Source organism: Doryrhamphus excisus, chromosome 18, assembly GCF_030265055.1.
Source record: "Doryrhamphus excisus isolate RoL2022-K1 chromosome 18, RoL_Dexc_1.0, whole genome shotgun sequence".
NCBI lineage: Eukaryota > Metazoa > Chordata > Actinopteri > Syngnathiformes > Syngnathidae > Doryrhamphus > Doryrhamphus excisus.
Window position 1 is genome coordinate 11,219,337 of NC_080483.1, and position 16,672 is coordinate 11,236,008.

Sequence of the window (16,672 nt, forward strand, 5' to 3'; positions counted from 1 at the left end):
CTATTAAACATGCATAATATAAATTCGAATTCTTCCCGAAAACATTGTCCACTAGCTAACTTTATCTCCCGACCTTTCCCACATCATAAGCCGTGTGTCACCCCCCATCACCCCGTCACCGTATGTCACCCTGACACCCTCCCCACTGGGTGGCAATGCAGAGGCCGTGACGTCACCGACCTGCCTCTCCCTCCCTTCCTGCTGCTGCTGCTGCTGCATCACCACAGCCGTCGCTTGCTAGCTAGCTAGCTTCACTACTGACTGACTGACCGGGGGGACAGGAGTGTTGTCGCCGAGTGCGTGACGCTGCAACGTGCCTCAGCATCACAACGCGGCCGGGGGGGTTTGAAAAACGTTCACAAGTGGTCCCAGCACGATCGCCCCTGCTCCTGCTTGTTGGGTCATGGCCAGGCCGGAACAGGTTCTGCTCTTGGAGCCTCAGCACGAACTGAAATTCCGAGGTGAGAGGGAGGGGAGGAGGGCCCGGTTTGGACGGGAGGTGGGCGGCAAGGGTAGGAAGTAATAAAGGTAGGGAGGTATTGTTCAGATGCTTCTGGAGACATTTTGTGTAGAAAACAAAGACAATAATGCCGCTTGGTAAGTACTGCAGGTCAGGTGACAGCTGCTAGCCGGACAGCTAGCTGGATTAGCTTCACGGCTAATACAACACAAGGCCCTGTAGCCCTAGTTCCTCCCAGTAGGAGCTGCCCTCAAGGTAAAAGGCTGAAAATATATATCAATTAGGAAGTGTCATTCACACAAAAGAGGTGAAAATGAGGTAAATTGCGTAAACACAGATAACATGGGTTAGCTTTAACATCAAGCAGGTGTAGGTCGCTAACACTAGCTCGTCCTCTGATTGGCTGACAGGACACAAGCTTGACAGATGACTAAAGACATAAAAGTGCAAGAATTCATTTTGCTTGTGTTCTACTGCTTCTGCAGACACAGCCGTACTCACCGTGGAACCTCGCCTTTAGGCTGCAACCTTGCCTTTAGGCCCATGGTGCATATGGTGCGATGATGCATGTTTTGCAACAAATGTCCTTATTTGCATTTCTGCATGCTATTGTTGTGACAGAAGCACAAAATGCAATGAGTATGTCTAAAATAATTGCAATGTGCTGAGCCGCACCTCTCACATCATCACATTTGTTTATAGTGCATATTATTACAAATGATTCATACACAGGATAAGACAGGATAAAGGAACCATGCAGAAAAATAAAAAGGAAAACTTAAAAGAGAAACATGGATTTAAAATTTTCTGTGGTATTTTAAACACCAGCAAAAATGCATATTCTTCCTGATTAGAGTGGCTTCAGAGTTAGATCAGCGACCTGGATTGTTTAATCCTAGACTCCTACTGGGTTTGTGTTTTTTAAACTTTGTTAAAAAAAAAAAGTGAATTGCAATCAGGGTTTATACACAGTTAAAGCACTTTCAAGATGATTTTTTAAATCGCGTTTGAGCTGTTTAAATTTTTAGACAGCTCAAACGTGGTTTAAAAAATGATCTTTAAAGTGCTTTAAAAGTGTATAAACCCTGTGTGCAATTCACTCCACCAATTTTATTATTATCTTGTTTGCTTTCCTTAATAATTCTTAGAATTTAACTAATCAGCAGTAAAAAAAGACAACTTGTGTTCACGACACCCTTGAATTCCTCATATTGATAGCACAAGTCAATTTGATCAGTTTAAAAATACGACAACTTCGTGAACACTTCCCTCTTTTACTTCATTTCTTTAGATCTATCAGTGTGCTATTATTGTCAACATCATGTCCACAAAATAACATATTTCTATTCTGTTGGCATCTGAAATGCTTTAAATAACTGCTTTTTCATCTTTTAAGTTGGGGTGGCCCATAGTGCTAACACACAGCTTCCGTAGGGCTGGTGTATTTCCGTGTCTACATGATGTAAACAGACACATGCCAGCCAATCAGCCAGTGCATACTTGGTATTCCAGACAATCGCAGTGCCGGACCAGATAATAGCTCACATCACATGCTCTTACTCCGCATTAGAGTGCCCTATGTGAACACGCAGTCCTTTTCTCACAAAGATAGGTTAGAGGAAAGCCTCTCGTATGCAGTATTTACGTATGCTGTACGTGATATTTTGAGTCCCTCACAAACGTGAGTAAAGTAGCAGATCTGTAGTCTGTGGTGTATTCTTTGCATTGAACAGTTTTTAGATGTTAAGGCAAGCCTGCCAGGGGTCTGAAATTCACCCCCACACCATCCTTCACTCAAGTAGGGAAGGGACGTGTCTTGCTGCTCTGGGTGTTTGCTGAGCTGAATGAAACTTTATCTGGGAAGCTGATGCTAATTCTGAAGTAGCACCTCGTCCTCATGTACAGTTGTCACCTGCAGAAGCGTTTGCATATAAAAAATAAAATGTAGGAACAGGCATAATAACTAAAATGATGACATTTACATTTTCATAAAAGGTTGCGTAGTGGATATCCCTTATAGCTATGCTAATAGTTTCACTACAGAGGGTTCAGGTTTATTTCAGGCCCAAGTCGTCTGCTGCCTAAAGAGGCTAGAGCACAAAGGTAGCAGGACGAGAGCAAAGTTATTTATTTTCTGACAACAACAACAAAAATAGTACCATGCTAAGTTTACTCTATAGGCTTTGTTGGAATGGGGAATACAAAAAGGCAAATGTAGTCAATGCACGCACACACAGCCAATACTGCTAATGTATTTTACAGTTAATGCAATCCATTTCCCTCATACCTTTGCACAATACTGTTTTGTTTTGGATTTACAATTCTGTGTGGTGCACGATACTTGTTTAATTTCACTTACATTTCACCGGCACGCAGTAGCTAGTTTCGTTCCGAGCATCTAAGTGTTTTTATTAGACTGACAAACACCTTGACTCCTTCATAGATCTTTTAACGAATTATTAAATCGCCTGTATAGATTTTTTTGTTCAATGACTCAACTAGTTTGCTGTCTAAAGAAGGACAACATTACAGCTGCTATATGAAGTCGTGCAACATCCACACTTTGGCAATTCTAAACAAAACTAACATAAAAACAGTACTTCAGAATACTCAGAGAGAGATTCTGTATTGATTATTAGATTTTTCCCATAGCCGACCGATGAAATGCAGTCAAATACCCTAATAGCTGCTGTTACTATTACTGCCACACAGACTGGTGTAAATGGAGCAAGGCTCCCTGGGGCGAAAAAAATAGTCCATCAATATTTGTGCTGCACATGATGTACATTTTGACTGTGATGAAGTTACATATATATTCCATTGTTGTAAACAGTGTGGAGCTGCCACTATGGGAAGCCAGCATCTGCCTTCTCAGCTTCCTACTTGACAGAATTGTCAAGTGATTAATACTTTTATCAGTTTTAACCATGAGGATATAAATTTCACCAAGTACTTTCTTCTCTGTCGGGGATGCTGTCGGACAGAAACAGCCAATGTGACGATAAGTTAAAGTGATGCGGTCAGCCCTTAATGACTTTACCAGTAACATGCTTATATCATCGTCCAAATGAATTTCTTTATTTTTTTTTTTGGCTGAGGTGGGTGTTGAATGTGTGTGAACTGAATCTGAAAGTAACCCAGTCTCCCAGAGCAGTGCAGTTGCTCTCAGTCAATACATTTTTTTGAGAATTTCAGAGTTACAGAAAGACAACCTAATCAAAGTATTTAAGAATATTTTAAAATAAGTTACAATAAATCTGAAATTGTGGAATATGTACAACAGCAAATATCAACATTGGTTATTCTAGACCAGCCATCACCAACTAGCCGACCTCGGTCTGGATACAGACCCAGTGATGGGTCTTTACGGACCAGTGACCAATTTAAGTGAATGGGAAATATAAAAATAGTAATACATAAGCATGCTCGCAAATCGATCACAGCGTACTTCAGTTATTATGGATGGCATGACAGTGAAGTACAGTGGCGTCATTCAAAATGAATCATGGCTTGCTAAAAAGTAAGCTGACAGCTAAAATATTGAATGGACATACCAAAATATGTTAAAGTGGACGTATTATGCTCATTTGTTGACCCTTTGTATTGAGTTGCGGTCTCTTATAGAGCAGCTACACACAATAACCTCAATAACTCAAAATAAGTTTTGAGCCATCCCAAACTTCTTTTAGGGCTCACTTCCAAATGCACAAACCTCATAAACTTTGTTTAACACGAGAATACAACATTCTAATTACATTTATAAGTCAGAAAAGTGGATAAAGCATAATAGGCTCCCTTTAATTATTCCATAATCCAGTGCCAAATCTAAAACTTTAAGCTGTACTCTTGCAGCTTTTCATGTAAAGCGACACATTAAATTATTTAAAAAGATTTTTTCCAGAGGAACTGGTGCAGTTTTATTTAATTAAAAAATAAGCCTCTTTGTTCATCTGTTGTTTGTATAGTCAAAGCTTTTATTATTTATGTGAAATCTGGTCCCATTTTCATTGAAATGCTATTGTATTGTACTGAAACAATAGGGTAATGTGCAGGGTTTGATTATGTTTCATATTAGGGATGTCCCGAGCCACATTTTTTGGCTTCTGATCTAATCCAATTTTTGTAATAGTCTTGCTGATGTGATCCTTTTTAATAAGCTTTTATTACAAACATGAATTTGTGGTATTGAATGTGGTTATGAAAATAGTTCTTCAAAGCATTAAAAGTAATGCAGGCAAAGTATTGGTGAATTTACCTTTTGAGTACACAGCATGACCAACAATATATTTTAAATAAATTTGTGAATTTGGTGTGATTTATAATACATTACTTTTTTATTATTTGTTTTATACAAACAAGCTATCTTCAATGCAATACTAATTTATTGCCGGTCCCTAGTGTAAACAACCGGCGGTTAGAGCAGAACTTCCCGTGTGAGCTCACTGCACCATGACACAGCAGTCCAGCCACAGTGACGGGGAACTGCTGTTGTAACTCCGAAGCCAAATATTCAACATGAAACTAACTCCACCACTGTACCCTGCGGTCATGTCTGCATGGTGGTGAGGTGTATTATCGCATCTACCATGTTGGAGTGTGGCCCATAGTTCCGAACGTTATACGACAACCGGATCTGCCCGATCTCATGGCGGAAGGTGACATTTTTTCCGATCTTCAAAATACAGCGGATCGGCATCCGGTACTGATCCTGAAGATCAGCATGGGATCCCTATTTCATATTCATATGATCTTGTCTGTTTGATGCAATTGAAGGCAAAATGAGGTTCACACCTTCAATTTCCAAAAAGGACCTTCCTCAATTTTAATTTAAGACCCTTCTTTTAAATCTTCATTAAAATATTTGATATGTTTTACGTGTTATAATTCAAAATGTTATTTGTTGAGCACACATTTTCTACAGTCTTAACATGTTGGCACGTTGACTTAAGCGTCTTTTCTCTCTCTCCATAGGTCCATTCTCCGACGTGGTCACCACAAATCTCAAGCTTTCAAACCCTACAGAAAGGAATGTGTGTTTCAAGGTGAAGACGACTGCCCCACGCCGGTACTGCGTACGGCCAAATAGTGGAATCATTGACGCAGGCACCTCCATCAATGTCTCAGGTAAGTCACTTTTAACAATTGTTGGTTATACTGACTGTATAAATTTACATCGGGTGGGGTTTTACAGGCTTAATTGACTGCTTTGAGCATTTTCACTCAGTGTCTTTGCAGATGTCGGTCAGCAGTGGGCGACAAAAGAACACATTCCACTGATGGGTCACTTTGGTTCAATCACCTGCGTCACATTTTTCATCATTTTTATCTTGAGAATATCTGTATGTCAGATAAAAATAGATCAATTTGCCCTCTAATTTAGATTAGGTCATGCACCTACGTTCTCATTGGCAGTGCATTTTATAAAAAAATGTTGTTGCCATAGGAACAGACACAAGCCTGAAATAGGATTCTCCTTTATTACGTGACCTGCAACATTTCTTCAGGGCCAAATGAACCCTTGATATAATGTACAGTCCACTTGTGACCTCGCATAGCGTCTGCTGAAAAGCAGAAAAAAAATATTCCATTCTTCATAAAAGGTCCCAGAAGGACAGTTGACAGGGGACATTATTTTTGAATGGAAATGAAAGACAAAATAAAAGACGAATAATTCTCTACAATACATGAATGCACATAATACAAAATCAAAAATCAAAAATACAGTTTTTAACATAATTAACGCATCTCTCACAGTAGTGTCCCCACAGAGCCACACCATCTCTGCCACTCTTTCATAGCTTTATACTGACCGGAAGTGCAATTACAACACCAAATGGGTAACTCCAGCTCATAAACACGTCTCTAGTCAGCCCGTCCTAGGAACTACACTTCATCATTGTCGCTAGTCGACACTGAGGTGCGTTCATGACACCTCAAAAATCACATGTTTATGTGTGTATGGGGTCTAAATAAACTGAAAGACAACCTGTTCTCAAGAACATAACTGTTTCCGCTGAAGTACAAATGCATTTAAGTATGCTCGGAAATCCCGGGAATTATGTTTACACAAAAAATGTGAATTCAACGTAGATTACGTAGCAGCACAATGGGCATATTTCACACATAGTAGCAAATGGTGATGAATCAGGTTGAAAATTGTGACTAATTTGATTAAAACTTGCAATCAGTTGACAGTCCTACCATTAATGAAATCCCGTCTACAGTGAACTGATGAATGAACCAGGGCAGCGCGGCCAACTTGCTCTGGTTGGCGAAGCTTGCTGAGGGATTGGAAGAATATGGATAAAGTGTCTGCCATCATGCTAACAGTGCCACGCTAGTCCTCGAGTAAAATGTCAGCATTTGTTTTTGGCCGTGTGGGATGAAACTGGGTGAACACGGAGATATTCCAATGAAGATTCGAACCCTCCCTCTTCTGATAACATGGTTAGACACGCTAACCACTAGTCCACCATGCAGCCACAAAGTGGATTTGTAAAACAAAATCATGTAAGAGTTCCGAAAGACCCTTGATATGTCATGGACTACCCCTAGCCAAGCAGCATGTGAATCTGAGCTCTTGGCCCCGTGAGCGAATATGTTAAACGAAGCTTTGACCGCAGGAATGCCGCCGTGCTCCAGTCGGTGTTATGTAGCATCCAGTGGTAAAATATGTGCCATGAATGTTTCAAGAAATCCTTGTGTCCACAAACACTGGGTTTCCTCTGGGAACATTTTTGTGTCTGACATTCCAAGACATGCAAGGGAGGCCCGGGAGCAAAATAACAATGTTGTGATATAAAATAACAATTATTTTATAGTTGAATGAGCCTCATTAGCTTGTCATTAGCACAACAAACTGCGATGTAGTCTAATCCCTCTACAGAGAGGCTAGTTTAAGTGCTGTGGATTGTGTTTAATATTTGAAAGAGTGTTTTCTTTAACTTTTGATTCACAATTGGACACAGTGTGCCCAGGAGAGCACAATCAGGAGAAAGAGATCCTGCTTGCCTGAGAAGCTTGAATATGAATACATATTGTAAACGTTATATCCTGGCAGGGTTTCCCTTGAGAACAAGTCTGCTTCACTTCACGTCTTTGTTTCCTCACTGTATTTCACTACACATTACTGACCTTTGACCGGCATTTTCCTTGGTGACATAATGCCACCTATTACATGCTCTTCTGAATCTATTACACAGGCATGTACGGTCTCATGTCATGTCTTGTTTCACTTTGTGATTTAAGGCACAACTCCCACCTGTATCTCGTTACAGCGATGTCCGGTAAATCAACGGACAGACGCCATAACACATGTTAATTGTGTTATTTACGCCGTCCAAAGTAACATTGAAAAGCATATGTCCTGTGTTAGATGTGTACTCGAATATTTTAAATATTTACAAATACAATCATTGAAGGCGCTTGCTGGAACACTCGACATAAACTTGTTCCCATTTCCTGAAGACGGCATTTGCCTCCTCAGATCGGCAAACTTTGTGGGGCAAACGTTACTAACGTGCAGATGGAAATAGTCAAAAAAGATGTTCAACCGTGGAAAAGTGTGCCAAGATGGCAATAAGTCGATTCACATTTTTCCTCTCGTAGTAGCCAGCCCTAGTGCTGATGGTGGCTAATGCAGTGCTATTTCCTATACGGACGCGCCAGCTCGCTATTACTGCCAGTAAATCCTCACAACACAATATTAGTGCATGTTATTGTTGTGAATATGTGACCTTCTTCACGTGCATTCATGGCTGTGCTTGGTTGCATCTGTTGCTGGTGTCACCTGTAAGTTTTGTTGACCTTGCAGTCTTTCTCGATCTGTCACTTTCAGTAAGTAAAAGCATTTTTAAAAAATTGGATCTATTCTACGAATAAAAATAATACTGTCGGTTTCCATTCCAGGGCTTCATTTTGCAGTGTTTGTGTCACATGCTGACATACTTGTGGCCATTTTGTGCGCGTCATTTATAATTATCACAACACAATATCAGTGAATGTTATGTGCTATTGTTTTCTTTTGTTTGTCACATTCTTGGCGTTGGTGTCGTGATTTCATGGTTTCATGCTTTTCAATCTGAGCATTTTCAAATGCTCAGGACACCAAAAAAGGGAAAAGAAACAATAACAAAATGAAGGTAATGTTTGTCATGTTGCTGAGCTTGTGCTTTTTCTCCCAAGATGAGGGACAACAGTTGTTGTTTAGCAAGCACTTTGACATGAAAACCCAAATTATTCCAAGATTCGTCATGACGCTGCAATCGGATACGACCCTTTTAGATTTATTGTTGCATGCTACAACAGAAAGCACATTAGCCACCTGGCTAGTACATCATGACAAGCAACAACAAACAAGGAATGCACTGCATTAGCAGCCAGCGCTAGGTTGCCTACTATGGAGCAATTAGGAGAAATGTACTAATTAGTTTTAGATAACAAATAATACGAATAAATATTTGATTAAATAGAAATCACTCCTGCCCAACAGAATAAATTAAGTGTCCAGGTTGCAGGGGTCTCTAACTTTCATCACTTTTTCAGTTAATATCAAGTCTTTAACTGTACTGACAAGCAACGTTTTTCTAGTAGTCTGTAACATCTTTGCCCCTCTAATGGTTCCATTCATCATGAATGTGCAGGCTAGTGATTGTCCTGCTTTATCATTCCGCCTGCAGTTAACCTATGTGCTGCATAAATCATGCAATTAATTATGCAATTACAAGAAAATTCTCGTGTTCAAAAGCTTTGCGTCAAAACGTACCCCCACTAAGTTCCGGCTATCGGAATGCTTCCCTTTGGGGAGTTTCTTTAAGGACCTTTTAATGTGATACTGTGTTGCCCAAAGAATTTACACACTTTCCTGCCTCCGTTCTCCAGTCGTGTCCCCTCGGACCAAAGTTGGATTGCTTTGCAAATTGGCCCTGATTGAAACAGGACGTTCCCAATCTGTTCACGCCGGCTGTTTCTGTTTTGTGATATTGAGCCGCCCTGATGGCTGTAATGGTGCACTTCTACACCTCCGATGGGACGATTGGCATGTGTCACAAATGAAAACCGTTTGAATAGCTACACCGGCTGTGAAATTAATAAGCCAGAGCAGGATTTTTTAGCCTGTAGTTGGCACCCATGTCACAATATGACTTTAAATTACACCCCTATTAAAAACTATTCAATGGAGAAACGATTCCCAAACATTAGCAAGCATTTGAACCATCCTCTCTTCCCTGCCAGACTGCCCTACTTAAGAAAGTGATCATTGTAAATCTTTGTTACAACTTTATAATACCTTCTCAGTCATATTGGAACAATATCCAAAAAAAAAAATGATGTGGTGATGTGTGGATGTGGTCTTCCAACCCAACACCTGTTTTTTGTTAGCGGGATATGTAATGCTCAGAAAATAGCGGGGAAGAAACAGGCTTGGAAGCTGTTAGAACGATTAACCCCTAGGGGTATTTGTAGATCTGTCACTGTTTGGCCGTCATGGTAACATTAGCATGAAACTAAATCAAAGACACCAGTCTTTTCGGGCGGCGGCGGGGGGACGAGTCATGCCAAGATTTGGTTTGATAGATGAGTGTTTGATACTCACGAATTTCTTCCTCATTCCAGTTGAGAAGGTAAGATCAGTAATGATCTAAAAAGAGTTAGGTGTGTGTGTGTAATGGTTACAGTTTAACATGGCTAGATCTTATTTTCTTGAGTTTCCTGTCTAATTCCCTCATATTTTCAACACAGCTTTGCATTAAATTATAGACTTACTGGAAACGCGAGTTATGTTCTAATCAAGAGTCATCTAATGAGATGTTTAGATGTGACAAAACATTTTCCCTCTTTTGCTTCCTTACAGTTATGCTGCAGCCTTTTGACTATGACCCCAATGAGAAGAGCAAACACAAGTTCATGGTTCAGTCCATGCTAGCGCCCCCTGATATGACCGACATGGAGGGAGTGGTGAGTGTGACTCGTCTTGCATGCTTACTGTATGTTTTTCATGAATTTAATTGCTTTCATAATGCGTGTGAAATGCTGAAAGACCTCACAAGAGTTAGTCATCCTTTTGCCTCTTCATTATCCCTCCAGTGGAAGGAGGCAAAGCCAGAGGAGCTAATGGACTCCAAGCTGAGGTGTGTTTTTGAGATGCCAGCGGAGAACGAAAAGACGGTAAAGGGCCTTTTATACCTTTTTTTTAAGCTTGTGAATGAGGCCGTGCCATCAAAAGTCGATTTAACAGCATGCTAACGTTTTGTAACCCACCGGCAGCACGACATGGAGTCCAATAAGATGATGTCGTCCAGCATTCTGAAGTCCGAGTCCTCCGTGCTTTCTTCCAAGTCCATGAGCTCCACCCTCGACGACGGCGAGGTGAAGAAGATCATGGAAGAGTGCAAGAGGCTGCAGATGGAGGCTCAGAGGCTACGGGAAGAAAACAAACAGATCAGGGTAAGTGAGAAAGACACACACGTGTCTGATGGGTACTCTGTTTGTTTTGTATCAAAGGTACCACATTATACTATTTTCTAAGTACAATGGAACCTTGGTTAGCGTCATTAATCTGTTCCTGAAGGTCCGACTCTAACCGGGAAGGATGTTAATGAAGCAATTTTTCCCATAAGAAATATTGTAATTCCAATTAATTTGTTCCAGAAATTAAAAAAATAATCTTAACCCATTTTGACAGTTTTACAATACTAGTTACTAGTATATGCAGAAAGCAGTTCAAAATGCATATCAATACTTATAAATGATGAATGAACGACACATGAACATTTGAGGTTACTTGTACCGTCAACAAAGACATGATTCTTGGCATGACTGAAAACAGGAAGGTGGTGACGGTCGATCTCGCTGCCACATCGTGTCTTTAGTAGTCATGTCTTCAGTGAAGGTAAAAGTAACCTTAAATGTTTATTTATCCCTTTCATTCATCATTTATATGTTTGTTTTATGCATACAAAACAATACAGAGGCGTTTCCCTATCAACTACTCATAACATCATAGATGTTATGTTTAACTAGCTAATGTGACGCTAACACACAATAGTGTATTGGAAGTGTTTTAATGTAAATGAACTGTATTTCATGCCGTTAAATATGCACTCGTCCAATATATAATCACATGGACGAGCACACAAGTGTTAGCACAAGGCCAAGTGTTAGCAGTACTAGCGTAGCTATGTCCGCTATAGTGCTAACATTAGGTTCCCCAGGACTGTGATCTATTTGTGGCAGTGGTGGGTTGCACAGGAATTGTTTAATGATGTAATTATCAAATGTGCATAATTGGCCACAAAGTGTGTAAAAAAACATGAAAGCACAAACAAATTAACTTTTTTCTGTCCCTTTTTTTTAAAAAAAATGTCACAAGATGGGCTTACCTGCCTGTGAGTGCTTTTAGATTAGAGAGGAGTCTCATAGTCACTTTACTAGATTTGTTACTCATTGCTTTTTTGTAAGCGCGTATCTAGAGTAGGGGTTGGAAACCTTTTTGAGCAAAGGAGTCATTTTTGCAGCATCTTCCACTAAAAATAACAAAAAGGTCTGGAGCCTCTAAACATAGCATAATCTAAAAACATTTAAATGGTGTAACCTTTTTTTATTTTGCCTGTTACAAGAAGCAGAAGTGTAGTGTGCATGTGTAACAGATGGGTAAAACCTCACTACTGGACTGCGGGGATGCCAACTGTTACACATGTGGAAGCCTTTTTTTTTTTTTTTGCCTAATATCAAGGTAAGCCTGAGTCCATGCAGAATTAAAGTATTTTCGTGTGATATGTTTATTTTTTGGGGATATTTGTGGTTCACTTACATAGAGGGGAAACAGATATTGCTCCAGTATGTTGGACCCTATGAAATCTCTTTTATTTGGTCCCAAATTTACAGTTATTTTACCACTGTAGAGTGTGTGCTTCGTTTGTCAGTTAATTAAATGCTAAAATTCTTATATTTTTTCATGCAATTCCTCATTGGACAGTTTTGCCCAGTAACGGATATAGTTTTGTAATGGGATATCAGCATCTGAACACATTGCAACAAACTGTAATACCCGTGCTTGTGGTTAAGGAAGACTTAGTTGCTGGTGCAATTATTGTTGCTTTATTAACAAGCGGTAAAACACAACACAGTTTAAACGCACTCGTATTGCCCAAGTCACACTATCATAGCCGCACTAGCATGGTCTGCTAAACTAAGCTAACCCAACTGGCTTCCACTCTTGCTTGCTGACGAGTTTTTACATTTTTTGTCGACTTAGCCGGTGTTTTAGGTGGTTGGTTCGACTTCTGGAGGGATATTTTTGTAAGGAGAAATGTGAGCGGCTCGCACCAATGTTCCTTCTTCTCACAATGACAGTATTTCATTGACTTCATGTCATTTTAACTGTAGATTCTGTTTTTAATTGGCCAGTTTCTGCTATCACAGGGAGTTACATGTCTCTCGAACGCAGGCAGGCTCTTTGCAGCATCCCCTTTCTTCCTCGCCCTCATCCAATTACCAGCCAGTACTACTGTTATACTGCCTTTATGAACAAGGGCAGTAGGCTTTATTTTAAGATGTGTAAGGAAGCCATTTTTAAAAAATTAATACGGACGTCTTTCGTGAAGTAGTGTACATAGACACAGGGCAGACTCGCCAACAGCGACCATTTTTAGTGCCTCTTTTTGTATAACAGGGTATATTTAAATGAAAATAATGATCAGGGCAGGGAGTGTGTCTCCAGTCAGGGTTAAAAGCTCATAATATTGTTTTTGGGAGCCATGATTTCACCCACCACCAACTGTTCCGACTAATTGTGTGTGAGGGGTTTTGTCATGCTTCAGTTAGAAATGAGTCATACGTGCGGCAGAGGGAGCCTCATCCACCCCAAAGCGCCGCCAACGTCACCCGTATAGCTTCTTGCCAGAAGCCGAACAACTTTTGGCTGCTCCTGCTGTTTTAAATGTGAACTAAGAGGGCTCCATAAAAGCCTGGTGCCTTTTATTGGGGACTAGATGATTAGAAGTAGTACATTCATACATACAGGGTTATCGCATGGGCAGATTGACTAAATGATCATCTGTTTTCTCCATATTGCTGCTGTTTCCGCTTCCATCATCCGCCCGCCCCCCCCCTCTGCCGCCGCCACCTCTCCCACATACATCATCGCTTTCCAACCTCCTTCCACCCCCATCCGCTGTCCTCAGGAGGACGACGGTCTGCGGATGAGGAAGAGCAACGTGATGTCCTCCCAGCACTCCTCGGCTGGCATGAAGAAGGAGGAAGGCTTGAGTGCCCGCTCGGCAGCCCTCATCATCCTCTTCTTTTTGGTGGGCGTCATCGTGGGCAAGTTGGTGTTGTAGAGCACGGCGCAGTCTAATGGGTGGGGTGGGAAGGGGGGAGCATGCTTTTTGGGGGGGAGGGAGGATAAAATCCAATCAAATGCGGGATATGGGATTAAGGATGAGAGATGCCATATCTGCTGGGTCGGGAGGTGGGTTTTGCGGGGGTGGTTTTGATTCAGCCTCATTTATAATTAAAAAAAAAAAAAGGTATTGTTTGAGGGGGGGTGCACAGAAAAATTAATGATTCACCATCTTATAAACAAACTGTTACAGGTATAGCCGAATCACCACTTGGTCATTTTCGTCCTTATTCACCAAATTCCATGATGTGTGGGCGGAGCTTAGCATTAACAGGATTCCTCACACCTTTGAGACCACATTTGAGTCAAGTTGTGCGAATGTCACTGGTCACCCCCCCAAACCCCCTACCTCCGGTGTACAATAGAACCACTACCATCTTGTTGTGGGGCAGTCCTCACTACTCCTTCATTCAGAGACTGGAACAACAAACCCATATTTGTAGTTTCTATCCTGGTGTTAATTTTCACCTTATTCTCATCACAACATCCCCACCCCCACCAGGGAGGGTGAAGATCGACATTGATTGCATGCGTTCACAGCCGAGTGTTGCATCTGGACTTTTTTTTTGAAATCTTAATTTAATTGCTTTTATAAGGATGTTAATTGTGTGATTGTTTGGCTGTAGGTTTGCACACATCCTTTTTATTTCCTCTCATTTGTGTTTCATTTCTATCACTTCTTGTTCTTTCCTTGTCGAAGCGCTAAAGCATTTACAGTTATTGCCGCTGCCGCCTGGGAACGAGCTCCAGAATTTTGTCAGGTTTCCGACGGCGCCTGCTAACGTTCACCAGGCCAACGCTTTGCCTTGTGACCTGTTTGAGTGAGTTTTTTTTTCCTCAGACCGAGACACGAGTACAGTACATGTATGCATTGGAACAAACGCACGCCTGGAAAGAAAATACACACAGGACAGAAGGTGTCTGCATGCTCATTTTGTTTCCGTGACAACAAGATCTTTCTGCTGAGCCATACATTCTGTTTCTGTCTGCAGCAAATGTATGTTAGCAAACAGTGGCATGTTGTAAGCTGCCTTCACTTGATTTCCACATACTTTTCCTTTTTGTCCAGTGCCGCCACGTGTTCCGTCATTGTTCGTTTATCCATAAGTGTTTATCCATGTTTTATAATCCTCACGGCATTTGAAGTTTCATGTTTTGATGCACTAAGGCGAAGAGTGTGATCTTCCTATAACTATAGCCTCGAGGGACCACATAACGACATTGTACTGTTCTCGGAAGCCAGTGATTTATTTTTTGCTTTAAAATAAAATTATGAATGAACACTTTCAAAATGGTTGCATCACCCCAAAAATTTGCTTCAAAATAAGTCAAAATTTCAAAAACCAAAATGCTAGTTTACCTTGTTGCAGATGTGAAGAGCGTGCGTTCCTACTACTGTATGTGTGTTACGTGTTTGGTTTGCGGATGACTTGCTGTGAGGGGAGGGCAGAGCACAACTGAAATTAACTCGAAATTTTGGGGTGCTGAACGTGCATCATAGAGTACTTGCAGAAAACTTTTCACTGTGTCTCACTTGGAGCATTGCTGCGTTTGAAATAACAAAAAAATACCACCATTTACCAGAATGTGAATAGGAATTCAAACACCAACAACAACAACAAAAAAACTATTCTGCCATGGCGCCCCACCAATTAGAAAACACACACAATGTACATACTTGTTGATCCAAGGCAAGACACTACAGCGGCCATCAACCTGAAGCAGTTGGGCAACTGTTTTGTATGTATGTAAAAGAAATAAGTCTATCTGAGAAGAGGAAAAAAAAGATGAATATTACTAGTCAAGTAGTCTCTCTGGTGTATAAAAATTAAATCCCACCTGGTTGGACTATGTAGCATCTTAATAAATTAAAGGAATTAAAGTCCCTACCTGGCAGTGTGATGTCATTTTCTGTGTTTGCATGAGAGCAAAGTTTTTTCTATGCATTTTTCTTATGGTTTTATAATAACTGCTAGTGTTTAGGGTTCTATAAAAAAAATAATAAATTGGGTTTTTACTTGAAATGAAGCAGATAACTACAGCAGAAATGAATGTATTGCACAACGCCATTCAACTTATAACCCATATTGTGTTTTATGACATAGCTCATATTTGTGCACCAAAAAAAAAAAAAACGGCTGAAATTTGACTGAGTTTGGAGTCGAATGTTAACCGCACCAGTGAAAGTGATGTCATCTCAATTATGTGTGTTTTATTGGGGAGGGAGAAAAGGAGAATGTCAGCAACAACATAGAAATGTTTGGTAATTTAGGAGAGAGTCCCATTTGTTTGTAAAAAGAATATCGGAAATCATAAAAATATAAAATCTATGGTAAATTAGACTGAAAACACCTGTGAATGTGCCTGAATTGCTATCAAAGTTTTGCAGTAATCCTGCACACTAGTAAGTACCGGTGGGCACAGTTGAGTAATCGAACCACTGTAGATCAATCTCACGAATATCGCTGCTATTTGAGATATTCCTTTTTTTCGTGCTCTATCCCAATAGCCTCCGAATGCAGTCATACTTTGCCGTTTTGACACACATACTAAATCACTTGGGTTTTATGTTTGATATCATCTCCTTGAATGGACTCACTCAACAATCGAGCAGGGCCTGATTGCTAACAGGCCGCCCGGAGCTCCTTGCCGCTTCTTGACACAAACCACACAATGAAAAACTCCTCTTTCAGTCGGGAGTTCCGAATTTCAACTGAGTGACAGTATCATACCCCCACTTCTTCTGATCTTTCCTCTTGATCCATGTTTTTTTTTTTTTGTCTTGGGGGGGCTTTCAGACTGATATTTCC

At 40.6% G+C, this 16,672-nt stretch overlaps 1 protein-coding gene across 1 annotated transcript; it reads left to right on the forward strand.

Annotated features, from left to right (window-relative positions):
• Positions 1 to 180: 180 nt before the first annotated feature.
• vapb (VAMP (vesicle-associated membrane protein)-associated protein B and C) lies at positions 181 to 13,820 on the forward strand. The gene is made up of 6 exons (XM_058055711.1): positions 181 to 461; positions 5,432 to 5,584; positions 10,314 to 10,417; positions 10,547 to 10,627; positions 10,727 to 10,906; positions 13,645 to 13,820. Exons 1-6 carry the CDS (start codon positions 404 to 406, stop codon positions 13,798 to 13,800), a joined length of 732 nt encoding a protein of 243 aa, XP_057911694.1. The 5' UTR covers positions 181 to 403; the 3' UTR covers positions 13,801 to 13,820.
• Positions 13,821 to 16,672: the final 2,852 nt, after the last annotated feature.